Raw genomic sequence first — 20,948 nt, forward strand, 5'->3', positions numbered from 1 at the left:
AGCGTGGGGTCCCTTCCACAAGAGATAGCCCCTCATGGACTTCTCCAACATGAGTCCTTCCCACAGGCTGCAGTCCTTCAGGAACTGCTCCATCGTGGGTCCCTTCCATGGGTGCAGCCCTTCAGGAACAGACTGCTCCAGCGTGGGTCCCTTCCATGGGTGCAGCCCTTCAGGAGCAGACTGCTCCAGCGTGGGTCCCGTCCATGGCTGCAGCCCTTCAGGAACAGACTGCTCCAGTGGTGGGTCCCTTCCATGGGTGCAGCCCTTCAGGAACAGACTGCTCCAGCATGGGTCCCTTCCATGGGTGCAGCCCTTCAGGAACAGACTGCTCCAGCGTGGGTCCCTTCCATGGGTGCAGCCCTTCAGGAACAGACTGCTCCAGCGTGGGTCCCCCACAGGGTCACAACTCCTGCAGCAAACCTGCTCCAGCAGGGGCTCCTCTTTCCATGGGGCCACAGCTCCTGCCAGGAGCCTGCTCCAGCATGGGCTGCCCACAGGGTCACAGCCTCCTTTGGGCATTCCCTGCTCCAGCACTGAGTCCTCCCTAGGCTGCAGGTGGAGATGCGCTCCATCATGGACCTCCATGGGCTGCAGGGCACAGCCTGTCTCACCATGGGCTGCACCACAGGCTGCAGGGGAATCTCTGCTCCAGTACTTGGAGCACCTCCTCCCTCCTTCTGCATTGGCCTTGGTGCCTGCAGAGCTGCTGCTGTCAAATGTTCTCTCTTTTTGCAGTTGCTTCTGTGCAGTTTTTTCTCTCCTTCTCCATTATGTTATCCCAGAGCCACTACCACCACTGCTGATGGGCTTGGGCTTGACCAGCGACAGGTCCCTCTTGGAGCTGGCTGGCATTGGCCCCATAGGCCATAGGGGAAACTTAAAGAAGCTTCCTACAGAAGCCACCCTGTAGCCCCCCTGCTACCAGCACCTTGCCATGCAAACCCAATACACCTACATAGTATAGTACATAAATCCTAAGCCATTTAAACTTCAAAATATATGTCTGGGAATACTGCCAATGAATATTTGAAGGGGATTACAGCAAATGTATTAGTTGTCACTGAAAATGGAAATATGGATTTCAATTGAAACTCTATATAAGGGGGACTTTTCCCCCCAAAATCCGTTAGTCTAGCAGCCATGCTGAACGAAGGGAAATCATACAGCTAGCTCAGACTACACAGTACACACTGATGTATTTTAAAAGCTACATTTTTATCTACTGAAATAAAACATTTTTCTTTTTCTACTTTAATCAGAATATAACCTCATTAAATGACAGTGTGTGAAAAGAACATATAAACTAGAAAGAAAATATAAAAACTTTCTGAATAAATTAATGTTTATTGCTTTTAGACTTTGATATTCTGGTCTTTACTACTTAAATGCAGTTTAAATGTATTACTTGCCACGGCCTTTACACTAAACTCAGTAAGTCTGCAATTTGAGATAAAATTCCTTATCTCTCTCTTTCTGAAGCTATGCAAAGATCCAAGGTTAATTTGCAGATAATATTACTTTATGAAATAATTATCTTAGTCTATAGTGCTTAAAATAGCTAAATTCAGGACAGATATTTTTAAAAATGAAGCTGTTGTGGCTGTAGGATGGAGTCTGCTCCCTCTCAGCATGCATCCCCACACTGGCAGCATCCTGAGTGGGGTGCAGAGTCTGAGTACCCCAAACACAAACTCCCCAGGTAAGCGTGTCCTGAGTCAGGACAGGGATGCTCCATGCCGATGTGTGTGCCTGGAGCAGAGACCTCCCTGCAGTGGTGAGGGAAGGGGATCCAGCCCCAAGCAACCTCATCCTCCAAGCTTCTAAATACCAACAGCAAGGCAGCCTGCCTTCCTCTTCACAACCACCGCACTTGCTGAAAAATTACTCTCTTAAGCCATTCTTCTCATCCTGCTAATTTTTCCAAACATTCTCCTATTAAACTATACAAATATATTCATTTAGTAAACATCCCATTAACCAGGTCAGCATACAGTATTCAGAACTTATTACAGAGCAGCATCAAATCAATCACAGCAGCAATTATGCAATTGTAAAGCAGACAACTCACTTTAATCTTAATATGGGGCTGGGGATGTACATGCCAATGTTCATTCACATGACTCATTCACTTCCAAGTATTGTACACCATTTGTTTCACCCTCACTTATGCAGCACTCTCATGTATTTTGATCTGTAAGCTTTATGGACTGTCAGAAAATATTTTCAGCACTTCACCCTTCATGTAAGGGATTTTTGTATTGAATTTCAGGCTATTTCTAAGCTTCTGTTGCTTGGGGGATGGGGCAGGGGGGGAAGCTGAGATAAGTATTTGGAATCTAGACCTAAAAAGTGGTTTTCTCAAAAAAAAAAAAAACCCAAACCAACAAAAACAACAACAAAAAAAAAACAACCAAAAAGAAAAACGCCAAAAAAAACACAACAGCACTGAAGATCTTTCGAGAGCTATTTAAAATAGGTTGTAGAGAAGATAAATCAGAGCTAAGCTTTATGGGATGCTACAGTTACAATGGGGGAGGAAGGTGGGGAAAGTGGCTTTTAAAAATCACAGCTCTATCCGCAAGCAGTGATTTATTTGAGCATCTTGGTAAAACAGGTTGCCATATAATATTAACAAACAAGAACACGCTCTGTCAACCGCATGCAGTACCACAGACATTTTGAAGACCTAAATAAATAATACATTAGAAAACCTAGCCTAGTCTGAACTATTGCAGATTCCTAGGATATAAATGAACAGCAATAGTGGAATTATTTTCCTGGGATTTAAGTCGTATATAGCATTAAAAGTAAAGGCCTTAAGATACTTATTGATAGGCAAGAAACTGCTATCTTTAGATCTATGCATGCCTGGGGAGCACTCCGCTAAATTTACAGTCTCAGAGAGTTTCCAAGAGAGTTACCAAATCAGTCAGCTTTATTTGTAAACACCATGAAAAAGAACAAAACACCCTCTTGGCTGTAGTCTCCTTTGACACAGCACTAAGCATACAACAAAACAGTGCTGACTTTGTATTAAACTTGGGAAATCTGCTGAAATTGGGGGTGGGGGAGTAAAGGGACATGACATTCTTTCTACATTAAATTTAGTGGAAATTTTGCATATGGTAAAAAAAAAAAAAAAAAGAAGAAGAAGAATTTTAACTTAAAGGATCGTCTTGGTTTCTACAATGTTCTATGGGCAGCCAAGACCCATCTACCCCCAGCTTCAAGCACGAATGGAGCCATTTCTACCAATCTGTAGTATGTGTTAGTAAGTGCATCATTAAGTCCAAGAGGACTTACCAGTTCTGCTAGGTCATTACATTTTCACTACACAAAAGACTTGGTATTTTATATCACATGCACATTTGCCAGTAATGAATGGAAACAAGCCCCAGATCAGGAGCAGACTCAGGTGCAGTGCCACAGGAGATGTGGAAAGGGAGCACAGATGGACCTCACATCACCTGGAATTAATGATCCCTCCAACAAAGCACCCTGGGTTTACCCAGTCCCAGTGAGCTCTGTGCTTGCTTGTTAGGGGCAGATAAGTATTCTCTTCTTCCAGAATAGTCACTTTTCAAACTACATCCATCTTCCACTGGACATAGTGATCAAATCCCCACAGATACCACTAGCCACAGGACCAAGGTAAGAAATAAATTTGTGTCTGTTTTCTCACTCCTTGGTGATATGAAAGGAAAAAGCACTGTCTGATGCTTGCATAGCTGCTGACCTAGTCCTCGTGGATGTGTTGACTCATCGGTTTCTCTTTCTGGACTTTGTAATTACTGGGTCAATATGAGGGCTCACTGGTAGCAATACCATTAGGCAACTGATGGCAAAATACAGACCGCAGCTACCAAAAAGCGACTGGACAAATTCATGCTTACAGCCAATTCTCACATCCCCATGGGAATTTTTTTATAATGAATCTAAGAACTAAAAAAGTATACACTAAAATCTTTACAGTATAGGAAGACCAGGCTTCAAAATTGGAAAATGCATCCCAACAATACAGGATGATTCAGTTTCTAAAGAAATTCCATCTCGCATATGCATTCTTGACAAAAACTTGCTCTGACATTTGCGAACTGCTAAAGATAAAAACTGAACAGGCTGTTTACTTAAAAAGGAACTATGAAATATCTTACCCTGTTACTTGTTTAACTCCTCTAAACAAAGGTAGTACCTAATTTGAGACAACTACAGATGTGCTTCATACAGACAGAAAGAAAAACACTGAACAATGGAATTTTAAACTGTTCTCAATCTCTTCGAAGAGCTAATCTTTCTTGATTTACTAATTTACATTCATTCCAGCACTTCACAAAAGCTACCGTTTATTAAATATAGATTCAATTCACAGATAAACAAATTCAATAATGTAATCTACACTTAAAGTAATAGCTTGGCCTCAAAGTTTTGAGGGAATTAAGTGTCTTCCCTTTTATGGCTGTTCTTAGCATTATTTCTGGTCACAGCTTCAGAGCTCAAGCTCAGTCAAGGTCCACTGAACTCACCATTTCTCACAAGCCAGGGTCCCAGTGACAACCGCAGACCATCCCACAGAGGGCACTGAACTTAGTGGGAAATCTGCCAACAGGAAGATGTTAAAGAGCATTTTGGAGCTGCATCCTGTGGCCTTTTTCCCTGCTCTGCAATTTCTCTACCATTTCATCACATGCTCTTCTCTTTCTATTATTACCACCTGACTAATCACAAATTGCTGCCTAATGAAAAGTACTGGCATTATAATACTGAAGTAGAATTAAAAGGAAGATTTACTTTAAAAACCTGACAGACCAATATGCCCCAGAGCAAATCTTGCTAATGCAGAACTAGCCCCAAATTTCCATGTCCTGAATTCTTAATTAAAAGTTTGTCAAAACTTCTTACTTTAAGGGGGAAACCTTCCCTTCCAGCATCCATTAACCTCAAAACAAATGACTAAATTGTTTTTAATCAGCCCTACTTCATAAACAGCTTGATAAAAAGAAACCCAAAGAAAGTGCAACGCTTATCTTTAATTTCCACTCAACCGCCTTCAGTACTGTATAAAGGTGGCTCTCACAATCATTCCTGTCCAGCATGCAAGGTGCAGCACCAAAGAAATTTCAGCTAGAGAAAAAGCCTTCTGCAGGGCCACCCAGCAGGAAAGGATTAAATTACACACAAAAAAAAAGCCCTTCTTTTTTCCCCCCACTAAAGGGCTGTGGTCAGAGATCAATGTGAGAAGCTGTCTACTGAAGTTAGACTTGAATTATTCAATTATATAAGCCTCAGGAGAAATTTACTGCTGAGCCCCACAGCATGGAACACAACCAGACTCCGTGTGCGGCTCCCTCACCATGTCTGAGAACAGCGAGCACAGAAGACCTCATGGCTGCAGGCTGCTCCCAGTCTTTTCCTCCACCCTGGCTGGACGGAAGGAAGGAAGCTCTTAGCCCCACACACTGCCTGTTGTCACAGGCAGTAACATTCACTACCAAGTCTCAGTCTCGAGTCCACAAAATCAGGTTGAGTTTACTTCTTTTAATATTATTTAATGAAAATAAATTCCTAGATACTACCTCATACAGAACTTAATTGGCTTATTTTGAAACATTTTTTTTCTTTCTAGCGTATGAGCTGGATTCCAGCCCAATAAACTTCACATACAGAATGCAATAAAATGCAGCCAGTCATTTCTTTATCCGAATCATCCTCTGATTAATTTAAAACCTTTATATTTTGACTATTTCTCTTGGAAAAATCAAGGTCTTGGTGAAAATAATTTTGAACTGAGAACTGGGCAATTTTCTGTCTATTAAGACTGAAAAACATCAAATGCATTACAAACTGCTTTCTGGCTTGTTTTAGCCCAGCGTCCTAAGGAAATTAGGATAAGTCATTTCAAAATTTTGAAACTGTTTCATAATGTAAACAAAGTTTGGCAGAAGAGTCGATCCTTTAAAGATTCAAATGCCTACTTGAACTATTAGCTGAGTGTTGGAGAAAGCCATTAAACCACTGCTACCACTGAAGGAAAGTCATCCTTCTGCTGTGTTTGCTGGTTGGACACCAGCTGGTCAAACACCAGTGCCCAGAAGAGGAAAAATGCTGCAAGCATGTAGAACATGAAGCTCTCCCCATTCACTCTTTATTTTTTTTTAAGTATTCTGTGACCATCTCTGTAAACTATCAGCTGCCTCTTCCATACAACAAGTTCAGAAGAGCTGGTTAAATGAAAGGCTCATGCCCACACAACCCATGCTGGGCTTTCCTGCAATTTAGCTACAGCATCCTTCAGAAAAATTGAATAAATGGTGTCTTAAGCTGTAATATATGGTTAAAGACAAATGGTTTAAGGACAGCGTTAAAGCAAAAAGTTTTGCATTCATGTATCTCAAGGGCATAAAACCCTAAGGAACCTAAAGAATTCTGGAATGAAAACCTAAGGAATTTTTGAGGTCAAAACCGTGTAAAGAGGCTCTAAAAGCACAATATAAAAGCCTGGTGAAAACACTACTGACATTAATGGTATGAATAGCCACTGTTCCTTTTCAGAGAGCCCCTTTTATATGTATCAGAACTGACAAGGGTGGGACTAAAGAATAAAACGCCTTACAGACTCTGCTTGGGATGAGGAAGGTAAAAAGATGTTGTAAAGCATCCCCAAATCTTACATTCCTCAAGAGTGCGTGCCCAGTGCTTTATGTTTGAGAAACTTAATATGTTACCAAATCATATACAAGTAGCATGGAAAGGACCTAGGTATCTTAAACACTTACTTCACAAGTAGAAAAGCAGTGAAGTCCTTAATCACTTTTGGAATCCATTTAATTCCAAGAAACAGAACCCTTGTATTATAATAGATTAACCCTCGCTGTGACATCTTCCACCTGGTCCTCCTGGTAACTTCAGCCACCTTTGGGTCACAGATCCGGGATCGTGTCCTTAATCATAGAATCACAGAATAGTTAGGGTTGGAAAGGACCTTACGATCATCAAGCTCCAACCCCCCTACCATGGGCAGGGACACCTCACACTAGACCATATCACCCAAAATTCCATCCAGCCTGGCCTTGAACACTGCCAGGGATGGAGCATTTATCAATTCTTTGGGCACAACACTTCTCAAATCAGTCCTTTTACCCTTCTTCCTCTTTTATCCACATAAGCTAATTTTAGAACTCATCTTCTACCTACCTTTCCAACACAGTTCAAGAAGGATCCTATTTTGCTCACTTGTCCCTTTTTTTGAATCAGCATTCCCTAAGTACAATAGCCCTTTAAAAAAGAATATGAACTCAACATGAATGTGAAGTTATGCTTAGTTTAAAGAAAACAGCCTAACAGGTATTTTATGCTGTATGCTTCATTTCACTGAGAAAACAGGAATTGCTCTTGGCAATTTACAGATATTTTTCCTGTTTCTTATAGGAACAATCTAAGATTTTTGTCTACAATATACTGTGAAAGGCAAAACCAAATAAATTTATCTTAAGATTTATTTTCTAGACTTAAAAAAATGAATACAAATACTTTCACAGTTATAAATACAATAAAGGACCCTTATTTCATTCTTATAATTGAAAGAGTAGAAAGCATCAAATTCAATAAAAATATCCTAAAAAACAGTTTCTAAATAAATAGGTTAAAAGTATACATTTGCATTTGCAAATCTGCATTACCCTAGTATACAAGTATTAATCCTTCTCTACTGCTGCTTCAGACTTCTTGCACCAATGTAACAGACCTGTGGGTCACACACACATGCCATGCTCTTTAGGTAACCTTTATAACAAATTCAGATCAACTTATGTCAAACTTCTTCCATAACATTTAAAACATAAAGGGCAGTACAGATCTTGCCATAATAACTGATGTTTGTATTTTTTCTTAATGTTATAATTCGCCTTTCTGAACGGGCTACTTTGAACCTTTGTTCCAAACCTACAAAGCTCAGGTTCATTAAGAGAAAAAAAAAAGAACCAGCACCTGCTGCTCCCTCTCACTAGTGCAAGTGGGAGCTGGATCTTTGAAAATTCATCTCCTCACTGCAGGAACAGCCATAGGGAAGGAATGGCCTTTGCCCTCACTATTTTAACGCTGCTCTGAAGTCTTGAAAAAACATCTTCTGGAGACATTAGGTATCAAAAAGGAGCACTAGATACTGAAAAGAATCGTGCATAGAAATGCATTTGAGGGCATTTGGTACTGACCACAAGCTCATGCTTAGCTGGCACAGAAAAAATATTTTCACAGGTAGCTGTAATACCTTACATTGACAAGAACAGAAAGGATGAAAGCTGGCTATATCCCTAATCAACTCCACTGGTATTTCTGTCTGCCAACTACACAAGACCTAACATCACCACTGGATACCAGTGATAGCTGCCTTCTGGATAATTGACACAAATCACGCCACCAGCATTTGAAAAAGCACAGCCACAGTTCAGCTGGAAAACATGCAACATATCTGCATTCAAAGATAAAGAAAATTAATCAAAATATCTTTGAGTGTATCCTTTAGATTCAAACCCACACCCTTCCAGCTTTCCAGCATTACAGATTTCAACCTGTATTTTAGCACAATATGCCCAACTCTAAGGCGCAGATATTTACACAAATGTAGCTACTACAAGAATTGTTTAGACTTTTGTGTATCTATCTTGCTTGGCTTGTGGGCCATATGTTTGCTATGATCTTGAACGAAGTAAAACTGTTAAAGTGCGACAAAGCAAATAAAGCTCTTATTTTTCAGCAGCTTATCCTAAAATTAACCTAAAGCTTATCTTATCTGCAGAGGATGCAGAGAGAGTAAATTCTCTTGAAGTCATGATGGTGTCTGTCCTCAAATTGTCAGTACACCAGTCCTAAAGCAGGTCACAATCTGCATTTTGTCTTTTTAAACATTTCCAGTAGGAGACATCAAATATTTGGCATGGTACCAGCTGCTGCAAGGCTTTATTGAGGTAACTACATCCACTCCACCTGGCTTGTAAACAGCCAGCCTGCTCAAAGAGAACATCAATCTTTATGACTACAAAAAAAAATCCATAGAACAAACCACACACCATTCTTCAGGATTCCTGAGACACTCCTGATACTCATCAGCCTTCCTACTACACTGCAATATGCTCCTTCAACCATGCTGCAAAATGAGAAGATGAGAAGTATGGATCCTATCTGACTGCTAGAAGGCTCTGCATATTGCCTTCTAGGATTTGTGTTTCTAACAGGCAGGAAAACACACCCGTTTGGAATCAACAGCTCCAAAAATGGGGTATGGTGGAATACACTCATGAACTAAGAGGAGAAATGAGTGATATGATACAGAAGGCTGAGCCCCACAACAGTAATTGAACCTGCAGGCTTAAAAGAGCTGGTACCTGTTTAACTTTATTGATTACATGTGCAAGTGTGTCGAGCAACTGGATGATTTTACCATTTCCTACAAAATAATTCAAAATCTCGCTGGTTTAAATTTTTCTCACTTCCAGTTTGCATTTACACGAACAGTCCATAACATTTATGTATTAATCACACCCCCCTAAGACAAAACTCCCACTGTCCTGTTAATGCTGACAGCACACAAGATTTGATTGAAGCAGTATATACATCTGTCTTTTTGAACCTCAATGATTTAAAAAGCCAAGACAAAACAGTTCTTAATCCATCAACTGAGCTATTTAACTTCAAGCTATATATCATTCTCTCATTCACTGTGTATTACTAGAAGCATACTCTCCACCCATCCCTCTCAGTAAGTCAAAGCCCTCATGGGTATGCTCTGCTACAGGCAGATCTGGGAAAAAACATCACTGAAGAAAAATTGATTTTTGTTACTCCAGGTATGAAGATCAGATTAAAGACAGGTGCATTTCCACTTCACCTTCAAAACAAGTCTTTTATTTTTACAAACAAAACTGCTTCTTACACTTTCCAAAAGTTTTAGGCTCTAAAAGAATGATACGAATCTACACTTATGCTACTCTTATAGGAGAAACAAAACCTAGATATACCATTAGACACAGTGTTGTGTCACTGAACACAACATATCAATGGAGATTTAAGATCTTATTCCAATATGTCAGAAAGAATTTATTTAAAAGTTACTTTCAATAAATTGAACACAGTAAATCTTTTCTCTGAGAAATTAGAACAGACTCTGCAAATTCATTCTATATTATTAATCCATTAAAAGACGATAACCAAAGAATTCTCCCGAGGTAACAACTCAGCTTTGCTAAGATTTATGTTAAAATAGAAGATCTCAGAAAGGTGCTAGCATCATGCCCTCAACCAGGAATAAAACCAGACATCACCTCTACTCGCAACCTCTTCCTTCTGGAGGATTCAAGCAAGCTGTTGAGGATGCTCCTGCTTCTCATGATGCTGTGAACCAAGCAAAGCACTCATGGCAAGCTGCCTCTGCAGACCACCACTCTTAGGGAGCACAGGACATGCCATGGCTGAATTGGAAGTACAGACAGGTAACAGAGCACACCATTATTAATACTCTAACCCGGAAGAGTCTTCAGCTTCCATAAGTGAAGAGCTTCACTGTCAAACTCTGGCAGAACGTAATATTGGATCTTAAAATAACACTGATTTGATTACCTTACTTCCCTTTACTCTTCGCTTGAATTCCAACAGGATTTCAGTGTCTGCTCTGTCAATAGAGCTGTGTGAATAATGGATTTTTGTTTGGGCACCGAACCAAGGGAAAGAAAAAAAAAAAAAACCTCTGTAACTGTTTTATATAGACTGAAGAGAGACTGGGAATGACTGAGGAAAAAAGTAATTTCACGATAAGGCAAAATGCTGGTTTAATCTAAAAGGAGTATTTGCTTTTATGTTAACAACCTCTTTTAAAAATATCCTTTTAATTTTGTTTAAGACTTGGCCTAGTTCATTTACCAAAAAAACCAAATATTAATCATTTAATCTAAAAAAGCTGAAACATTTTTACTCTGAAACACTGTTCTCCAGTTTTACAAATAAAACTGTCAAACAGAATAGAAATTTGGAAGTAGATGTATTTCAACCAAAACTTACTCTTTCAGTGAACTTATTAACACTTATAAGCAAAAACCCTCTCATTTTCTTGGAAAGTGCCACGTTCTGGATACCAACTGCCTAGAATCAGAGATCGCACAGAAATCTAAAACAAAACCGTTCTGCTGAATTGCCTCTCATCAGTACTGCCAGAACAGCAGCAGTAATACTAGAATAAAGGTGAAATGAGGGTGACTGATTTTTTACTCCACAATCATTTATGGTCCTGACTACTCTTTGCTGCTGCTCATGCAGCCCCATGTCCAGCAGCAGCGAGGCTCAGTAAGCCCAGGCTCAGGCAATGGGTTCTGCCCCCAGCTCAGATAACTCTTGCAGATTGAAGCCAGCAGCTTATTCCACTGACAATACTTAAAAGAAAACATCTTGCCACCATCACAGCTGTGACAGTAGGATTGCAGCATGTTTAATTTCTACGGTACCATCTAGGAAGATTGTCTTAGCAGAGTGGTTTACCCCTTACAGGTGCAAGTCCCAGGATTTGCCAGATATTTTCCTCATATATGGCAGGGAAGGGTGAACAGAAACCTCCAAAGTACCTGGGAACATCTAAGTGAGGCAGAAGGTGGCTTGTGACAGGTCCCAGGAACAGCCATTTGAATGCCACAGGAGAAGATAGAAAGCAGTGTTCTTCTGGAACCTCTGGACTCTGCTCCTCTGAGTTTGGTACCTCCATTTCCCTACCACTGTGTGAACTATGAATGAATAAGGAACCAAGAGATTATTCAGCAGTGTTACAAATACTGTATGCTGAAAGGAAGACAACCCCACAAAATTAAGAAAACCTGATACCCAGACTGACAGTTTAGAAGGGCAAATACTTAACACCTTTTGAGCTGTAATTGGGCTGGTTAACTAGAAAACAGCTTGAACCCAGCAAAATCATACAACCTTCACATTAAACGTCATTGCCAATCTGATAACTTCTGATTAAAACAATGAAGCCTTTGGGTATAAACTATTTCTTTTTTTTTTTTATTATTTAGACACTATGCTGTTCGCTATGACAGAAAAATCATCCTTGTTATTAATAGTTCTTCTGGTAGGAATCAGAACGAGCAGAAGCAAATTAATAGCTGATGACATGGAAATTACAACAAACTAGACTGACAACTTGCGGGTATGATTCTGAATAATAACATTTTTCATCTATTCAAGAGTACAGCTAATAGGTGAGATTTAGTTTATAATACTGTCAGAAACAGTTATAAAAGGCTAGAAAAATGAATTGTCACTTTATGAGTCATACTTGTTATTGCATGAATTTATTATATGAATTTATTGTAGTTCCTTCTTATGTATGTTCTCAGGTCGTACTCCTCATTAAAAGAACTGCTGTGTTCACAAGCTACATGATCATAATGTGCATTTTCAAATACTGTAATTTGGTTCAACATTTGTCTTGTTTCAATCTATTTTTTCTAGTATTAATGCAGTGTAAAACAGATATGGAAAATAACAATTAAAAGGGTTCCCAAATTCCTCCATCAGATAAAACTCAATACGATTCATAAGTTAAATACAGTTGTATTTCCTAGCATCTAAATCAAAAGACTGGGAAACTACCTATGAAGGCACACCAGCTCCTGTTTGGACTGAACTTTTACCTGCTGCACCCTGAGCCAAGTCTTGCTGTCTAATGTTATCTGCAGTTTTCTGCACACTGCTACAACATTGAATTCCCTTTGTCACACCATACTCAAAGTGCTTGTACCTATCACAAAGGAAGAAGCAGCAGAGCACGAAAAAGATTATTTTAGTCATTGTTTTCAAAAAAATGAAACCCAATACGTTTGGGCTACTGTCCAATTGCATTTTAAAATTAAAAAGGTTTGACCGTGTTTGTGGTTTTGTATCTACCGAGCAGCATCATTTAAGGAGACCAAGTGAACTGGAAAGTTTTTAGAGTTATTTTCATCTGGTCAACACACAGTAACGTTTATCTGTTCTAATCAAGACTGCATAAATTCAAATGTCAAATACTTGCAACCATCTGATCAAGAATACATTACAAACAAGAGACTATGCAATTCTTTGTTGAACAACCTAAAACAAAGACTGACAAAAACCACAAATAATCCTTGGGTTATGTGTGAATATAAAAAAGTTTGCAAATAAATTCTTTGATCTAAATTATAGATCCAGGTACCCAGTGATACACTTACACGATCTACTTGTAACTAGCATCATCCATTTTCCTGTACTATTCTTTTGTCTTCCCAGAGTTCCTCAGAAGTATCCACTGTCTTTCACTAACTAAATAAAAAACAGTTTGCTGATAAAATTTTGTTTGTACGAAACATGCAATATAGGTCTTTTCCCATATTATGCATTACTTTATTACATTTCTACACATTATTTAATTTCATTTGATTTATTACACTACTGTCCTCTGATGCTACAGAAGAGTTGAACTCGATGGATACATAATCACACCCTAAGAGTTTCTAGCAAGCATAAGATACATGTTTAACAACTTATTAACAGAGATTAGAGAGGCAACTAGGTGGAAACAGAGACACCTAACAGTGACAAAGTTATGAGATATGGTCTTCTCATTCCTCCTCATCTCTGCTAACTACTGCAAATCACAGATTCCAGCCACCCAATGAAAACGTGTTGTACATAGTATGTGCCCTATGACGGCCCTTTCATTATGGACCCCCTACAGTAACATATTTAAGAAAGAAAACAGCATTTTTGTACCTCTAGGCCAAGTGGAAGTAAGAATGCTACATCACTGATCCATACAAGCCCTTACAAAGAGAAACTGCTTTGACAGAGAAGTCTTCAGAGAAACCCTGCAAACCAGAGTAAGACCCATGTGCGACTTGCTCCTGAGTTGCTCAAGCTCCAGCTCAGGCCAGCGGCAGTTTGTTACTTGCGTCAGTACCACAAAATCTTCTCACCATAAAGGACGGCTTCTTAAAATGGAAGGAAAGAACACTAAAATGGGCTCCGAAGTTGAGGTTTCTGTTAGAGAAATATGTTAGCCACTGCTCCCTGCTCACCTCCCAGACAGGTTCCTCCCAATCCTCTCTCATGACCCAGGCTGGCACCACAAGCATGCAAGAGATGTGGCATGGGAAAAAGACACTGGGGTGACCAAAAGTGGGACAGAGAAGGGCTAATGCCTTGTTAACCTCACTCACTGTCTATCAATATACACAAGAGACGAAGATGAATCTCCAAGCTATACATTGCTGGAGAGAAATTTAGGCCAATGGGATCCCACAGGCACTGCTGGCAGCAGCAAAGTTGTCTGCCATGGGAAAGAGGACTGGGAAACATGGCCAGTTCCCTTCAACTGCAGTCAATGTAATTAAAGCTCAGTTTTGTCAAGCAAAAACCGTGTCTCCTCATGACAAAAGGCCTCAGGTCTCTGAGCCATGGAAAGCAGTATGCAACTGCATTATACAGCAGAACATGGGCTAGCAAAGGACACAGGTTCAGCCATACTGTGGGTAAAGGGAGAGGAAAAGATGGGCAAGAAGCCATGATGCCAAGCTCTTCTGTAGCATGGCTGACACAAAAAGGACTGATATATCAGCTTTTTCTCACTTCTAAAGAGCAGTGAACTAACACACTGAAACAAAAAGAGGACAGCATCATGCCAAAAAGTCTAGCATTATATGAAAATGAAGACAGTTTGCAGGCAAGTATACATGTAAAACCCAAAGTACCCTAATCAACATACTCCAGGCCCAAATAAACTGTTGTTAGGATGATGATATATTGGATTTTGTCATTTAGCGGAGTCCAGAAAAAAAAATGTTCTGGTTTTTAATCCCTTTAGGCATTCAGTGGGAATACTGAACAAAAATGCCAGGCACAGAAGACACAATGACTGGATAAATGACCGGATTTTAGGATACAAAGCTGAATTCTACAAAAGATGCTTAAGTAAATGAAAATACCACCCCATAATGCAGCTGTTCTAAATGCTTTCAGCAGGGCAGTTACTTCCACAGAATTTTTAACTTCTGTATAATGCTAAGCGTTAGCATAGGCCTTTTGCTATTTACCTATAATTGATATGCCTCTCAGTTTCACACAACTCCCAACTGGCTTCCCACTACCAAGTAACCAACTATTCCAGGTAAAACACTTTATGCAACTCTGCAGCTTACTCCAGCTTTTATATCTAACAAAACAGACCACTTATTGCAATTAGAATCTGTTTAAGAGAACATTAGAGAAGGAACAAAGGTTACAAACAAAGTAACTAGTGTTACTGGATTGACAGAAGAAGAAACAATTTTTTTCCCCCCAACTTTTTTTTATCCTAGTGGATCAAAAATGCAGGAAAGCTTAAAAGTAGTTCCAGCCAGTGCTTCTAATCTGCCTAGTGATCTAGATGATAGTTCCTTGTAAAACCTCAGCTAGAACTGGCCAATGAACACATCCAGCGAAAATGTTTACCTTGGGGTGGTGGGGTTGGAAGAATGTCACAACTTTATTGTTTTTTTAACTAAAACATCCACAGGTAATTGGAATGAAAAGGGTACTATGAGACTTCCAATCCCTTGTTGAACAACTGAGTGGAGATGCTTCAGAGGTATGGCTTCTTAAGGATCACAGACACAGAGAACAGTTTGATCAGAGATCAATGAGCATCTGCCATGTTTTGTGCTTTCCTTCCGAGTCTCAAGTTGCTGCATAAAATTGGATGTTGGCACAGTTGGAACAGTGTGAAGTACGTGGTGCTCCTTAGCAATACAAGACTGCATCTGCAAACACTGGTGCAGGAATGGACCTATAGGTATGGTTACACACCAGAAGAAACCACTCAGACAACATTCAGAGACAGCTCTTTGCCTTTCATTATATTCTGGCTATGTCATTTTATAACAGTTGCAGATTTATTTTTTTTCTTTCTTTCCCATTTTCACAAACTTACAAGAAAACCACATATACTTAAAAGTATTTCAAGAGAAACTGTGATCTTCAGACGAAGCAATCATTTCATTCTGTCAGATTCTAATGCCTCAGAAGTGTCACCCTTTTTTAGCCAGTTGCCAATTAACCCCTTTTGTTATCAACTTGAAATTGTTACCTGTGAGTGGTCTCAGCACCATATAAAAGAAAAATTCTCCATTTCTGACATAATATCAGGCTCTACAGTTCCACAATTTTGCCACTTTTGAGATGATAGCTGTCTCACCATGACTAAGGACTGCAAAATTGTGCTCCATGTAATTGAATCTAAAGATCTGACAACACTGACCTTATCAAGAAATGAAACTTTTGGCTGAGGTTCAAACCATGCACAAGAAATAAGCTCTTGCTGGTTGTTTGTAAACATCATATAAAAATGTACTTATTCATTAACAATCTGTAAACCAAACACACTGTAGGTCTCAAACTGCTGCCAAGTAAACTATTATTTAGTACTATCATTTCATTTACATCTAATTCTTGTAAAAATTTTGGCAGCACAATTGAGCATCCCTTCTCATAATTGTAAAAGGGTTATTCTAAGATATAAATATGCAGACCACATGCTAAAAACTGAGCATAGAAGAAATGCTAGGGGCATCAAAACCTGAAAGTTTCATAAATAATCAGTAAGGAGCTATTGTAAATAATCACAATTGCTCTGCAGGAGAATGCCATTTTAGAAGGGGGCACAAAACACATGGGGCTGTTAAGACAATACCATTGCATACCTTTCTTGTTCTTGCATACAGCTTTCAGGATGCGTTTTCCAGGTCCACATTTTCCATGGTCAGTCACACATATTCCTTCTGAAACAACCCACTCGTAGCACACTGGGTCTTCACAAGGAATAGATTCAATTAAATGCGGACAATCTGCCAGGGTGTCTACTGGATCCACGATCACTTGCCTTTGTCTCATTCTAAAGCCTGGAAAAATAGAAACCAAACTAACTCGAGAAGCAAAAAAATTATTTATACCAATAATCTAGTTACAAGAGGACTATTTAGGTCATCTGGAACTGGGGAATATAAAGAAAAACCAGGGTACAACACTTAAAAACTGAACTGATTAGGACAACACTTGGCTGTATATGTATGCAGAATTTAAGAGTGTGTAAAGGATTCCAACAACCCACATTTTTCATATTTCTTTTTCCCTTTCATCAACATTATATAGAAATATACTTGTCCAAATATAGGAATTTGCCACTGATGCTTATATTAATCTAATAATAACATTAAGTTAAGGAGAGAGAAACAGTTACAGGAATTGAAGACACAAAGGACATCTATATTCTGCCTGGGAATCCACTAATGAAAAGACTTGGTTTGAGATGGAGCAGAGCAGTTTACTAAGAAATTAGTATTCTGCTTTATGAAGGTGTAAGGATTTTTGATACATAATGCATATCAGACCTCTTTCAAATGACATCTTATTAAATTGGAAGATTCAAATGTAAAGTGGAAGGAAAAGGTTACAGAAATAATGAAAGAATTGATTACATAAACTACCTCCTTCTGAATAAAACCAAAAGTCATGTTGCTATATAAAATGCAGTACTAATGTGCCAGTATCTTTCAGCATGTTTTGTTATGTAAATGACAGAACCCTAAGAAAGACATTTAAAAAAACACGTTGGTCTTTCTTACAACAGTCTCAGACAAGGGGCAAATACACAGCACTGGCGGAGGCCACATGGAAATGCCTTGGCCTTGAAACAGAAATGAAAACAAAAAATAAAACATTCCGGAGAATACAACAGACTAAACTTCCACCATTTGCAAATCAGCAAAATGAAATCATTCAAAACAATTTAAAAATGCAACCTTTATATTAAACCATTATTATTTTACTATTTCATTTTTAATTTGAAAAATTCTGACCAGCTCAAATCACTTCAAAAACGCTATTTTCAGATAAGTGTAATTTCCAAACAATAGTATTCATTCCCTGACATGAACTCCAGCAGTCACCTTTTCAACTCAGACCCTTAGGAAAGGCTTTGCAATGAATTTCAAAGTGTTGCAGCAACAAACATTTAAGCTAGTCAATTAGGATCCAAGGGAGTTAAATTATATTTGCATACTCTTCTTCCAGGAATTTAAAACAAACCCAGACCAATGAGAACTCTCTCTTGTGTCACCTTAACTCCAGGCTGTGGGATGAACACCACCCAAGCATTGCCCTTGAACCCAGGCATGCAGCTGGACTTCCGAGGGGGATCAGAGAGGGACAGCCTGGCACTGCGGAGGTCTGCACCTGCTATCCCAGGAAATCCTCTTTTTCTACAATTTCAGTGCAGGACAAAAGGATCTTCAGATCAGGCTGAAAATCTTATTCTTTTCTTTTCTTTTTTTTTTTCTCCTCCCAAGAATAACTGCAAAAAGCTTTTAAAGGTCATATTCCATTCCTGAACGCACATCAAAGAGCTTCATCCTATGATTAGATTAACTTAAAAAAAAAAATACATTTAGCTTCCAATGTAAAATTTGACACAACTGCTTCTGCAATCTTAGCATAATATTCTATTACCTGCTTTAGATCCCCAAACACTGCAAAAGCAGTATGTTAAGAGTAGCCATTACCTCTTCCTCTGTGGTGGTCCTGGCAGTTCTCGTGAAGGCAGGGGCCCCACGCCGACCAAACAGATACCACACATTCAGATGGGCACGGCAGGTTACACAGCTGCGAGGCAGAGGGAGCAGGTCCTAGACATAGCTTCCCATCAACTGGCCTAGTAACTAAGAGAAAAAAGAAAGGAAAAAAGAAAAGCAGGGCTGTAACTTTGCCCTGACCAACACATGGAGCTCCAGACTTTACTGCAGGCCTTAGTTTTCCTGAATACACCAAACTCCAGTGCTTTCTTAGGGTCTTACCTCCTAGAGCAAAAAGTTAATCCTGTGTTCAGCAGAGCACTTAAAGTTTTATCTAAATCATCCATATTCAGCAGGCCAACTAAAACTAAGCTTAACAGTAAACAGTGCTTTAAAACTAAATTCATTGCTGATTTTCAACAATGCTGCAGCAATAAATTAGAATCTAATCCCCCGCACCTACAGCCAAGGAGATCTCTTTATATCATACTAAAGAGAAAGACCTATGAGAAGGAAATCCAAAAAAGCTCACACTGCAACTGGGAGCCAGGCAGAGGCAGGTAATACAAACCTGAGCACGGGGGAATCTACCCATGTTCATCCCCACAAGGGGCACTGCCACCTCTGCATTACAGATGCATGGTCTAAACCTTTGAATTTTCTCCATCTACTTTCAATAAAATTGAAATGAAAATAAAATTGAAATAAATTGAAGAAACTCGAGCAGAGCTTTCTTCTACAGACATATACATAAAGCATCTTAACATGTGCTTGAGCTGCCTACACCCAAGGCATGCATGGCTCTCCAAACCTCTTCAAGAGATGAACTAACCCCAAACTCTGCCAAATACCAGTTTAGTTGATACTGACAATAACTTTGGAAAGCCAATTCCCTTTGTATTTTCCTTTATCATAAGAGATTTCAACTAACTTTAAGTTTCAATTAACTTCTCCAGCCTTTTTATGAGGTGCAGTGGGAAGAATGAAAAGAAGGGGAAAGACTCTTAAATCTATCTTCTATGTCATTATATAATATTGCATTTTAATTACATTATGGGCTGAATTTGGCTGTCTCTTTAGATAAAGCAATATCAAAGCAGTCTTTCAAAAGGCAAAGGCCTGTTTGAGTTTACTCTGCCATGGTATTACAGAGACTTCATTAATTTTTATAGCTACTGATTTTGCTTTATCCTCATTTTTATGTTTAATGTCTATTTTTCTTTGCTTCCATGCATGGAATTGACTTGAAAAGAATTTATGAAAATAATAAACCAGAATCTTTAATTTTTCTGATATTTTACCATTTTCTTTAAAATGGACAGTTTGACGAAAAACACAAGTTTAAAAAAAAAAACAAAAACAAACTTCAGTGCTCAAAATCCCAATAAATTTTGATCTGCACATGCTGAAGCTGAGATCTCAGACCAATATCAGTGCTTATGATTCCAGCTCATCAGAACAACAGGCTTAAACAACATAAGTGATTTAATTCTAAGCTGAAAGATAATATGTTAGTAAAAAAGACTGCTTTCTGAATGTTTTCTGTGACACTGTAAGGTCTTTGACATGTTCATTTAGACATTACAATGAGGCGACATAAATTCACCTGAATGCTAACGTAAACAGACCTTTTCTAGAGACCTTGCAAGTGAAGTGACAGAATGAGATTAGAGTTTTAAGGATAAGAGTATTTATTTTACCCAGAGGTCTCATGCATGACTTAACCTACCTTTCAGCATCAAGTTTCGCAAAACTGTCCCATTTTTATAAAGATAACTTGAAAAAAATAAAGGAAATAGAGGGCAGATGGTCAACCCAAGGAATAAAGTCCAGTCCTACTCTGCTTTAACTCAGGGTGTCATTGCTAGCAATAGCTGTTCCCTCCTCAGTGATTTTTATATTGTTTCTATATTATAATTTAGCTATTTAAAAGTGGAAGCCACTAGATAAAGCAGGCTGGTTCTCCTCAAAAAATAACCAGCCACAACCAGTTGTGCCAAGGGTATTTAAAATTGATTTTGGATAAAAGAAAAACAAGGAAAAATCATTACAAAAGGGAAAAGGGGCAGATTTTTATTTGTAGGCTGAGCCTACCAGCCATCCCCGACTCATGAAAGACTCCTTCCTATTCTGGAGGAAATCCCTATCAACCACCTTCCCGCTCCTCTTCTTCCCTCAGGCTGATGTCTATTCAATTCCTGCTCTGGGAGCTCTTTTCCCAGGACCAACATGCTACTTGTCACCGCTATAAAGCTGCTTGTTTACTCACTTCTTTAACCAATTCTACGTACTTTGTAATACGTAAATCAGAAAATACAGACTATTCTAACATAATTATAGATTCATAGA

General features: G+C 39.0%; 1 protein-coding gene across 6 annotated transcripts in view; it reads right to left on the reverse strand.

Annotated features, from left to right (window-relative positions):
• THSD7B (thrombospondin type 1 domain containing 7B) overlaps window positions 1–20,948 on the reverse strand; it is a 340,543-nt gene that overhangs the window by 172,654 nt on the left and 146,941 nt on the right. For all 6 annotated transcript variants that reach the window (XM_065671287.1, XM_065671292.1, XM_065671289.1 and 3 more), the window contains exons 7-8: window positions 18,591–18,746; window positions 16,734–16,931 (exon numbers count right to left, since the gene is read on the reverse strand). In XM_065671287.1, the coding sequence (XP_065527359.1) occupies window positions 16,734–16,931; window positions 18,591–18,746 (354 nt within the window). The remainder of the gene's footprint in view (window positions 1–16,733; window positions 16,932–18,590; window positions 18,747–20,948) is intronic.

Source organism: Lathamus discolor, chromosome 3 (genome assembly GCF_037157495.1).
Source record: "Lathamus discolor isolate bLatDis1 chromosome 3, bLatDis1.hap1, whole genome shotgun sequence".
Classification (NCBI taxonomy): domain Eukaryota; kingdom Metazoa; phylum Chordata; class Aves; order Psittaciformes; family Psittacidae; genus Lathamus; species Lathamus discolor.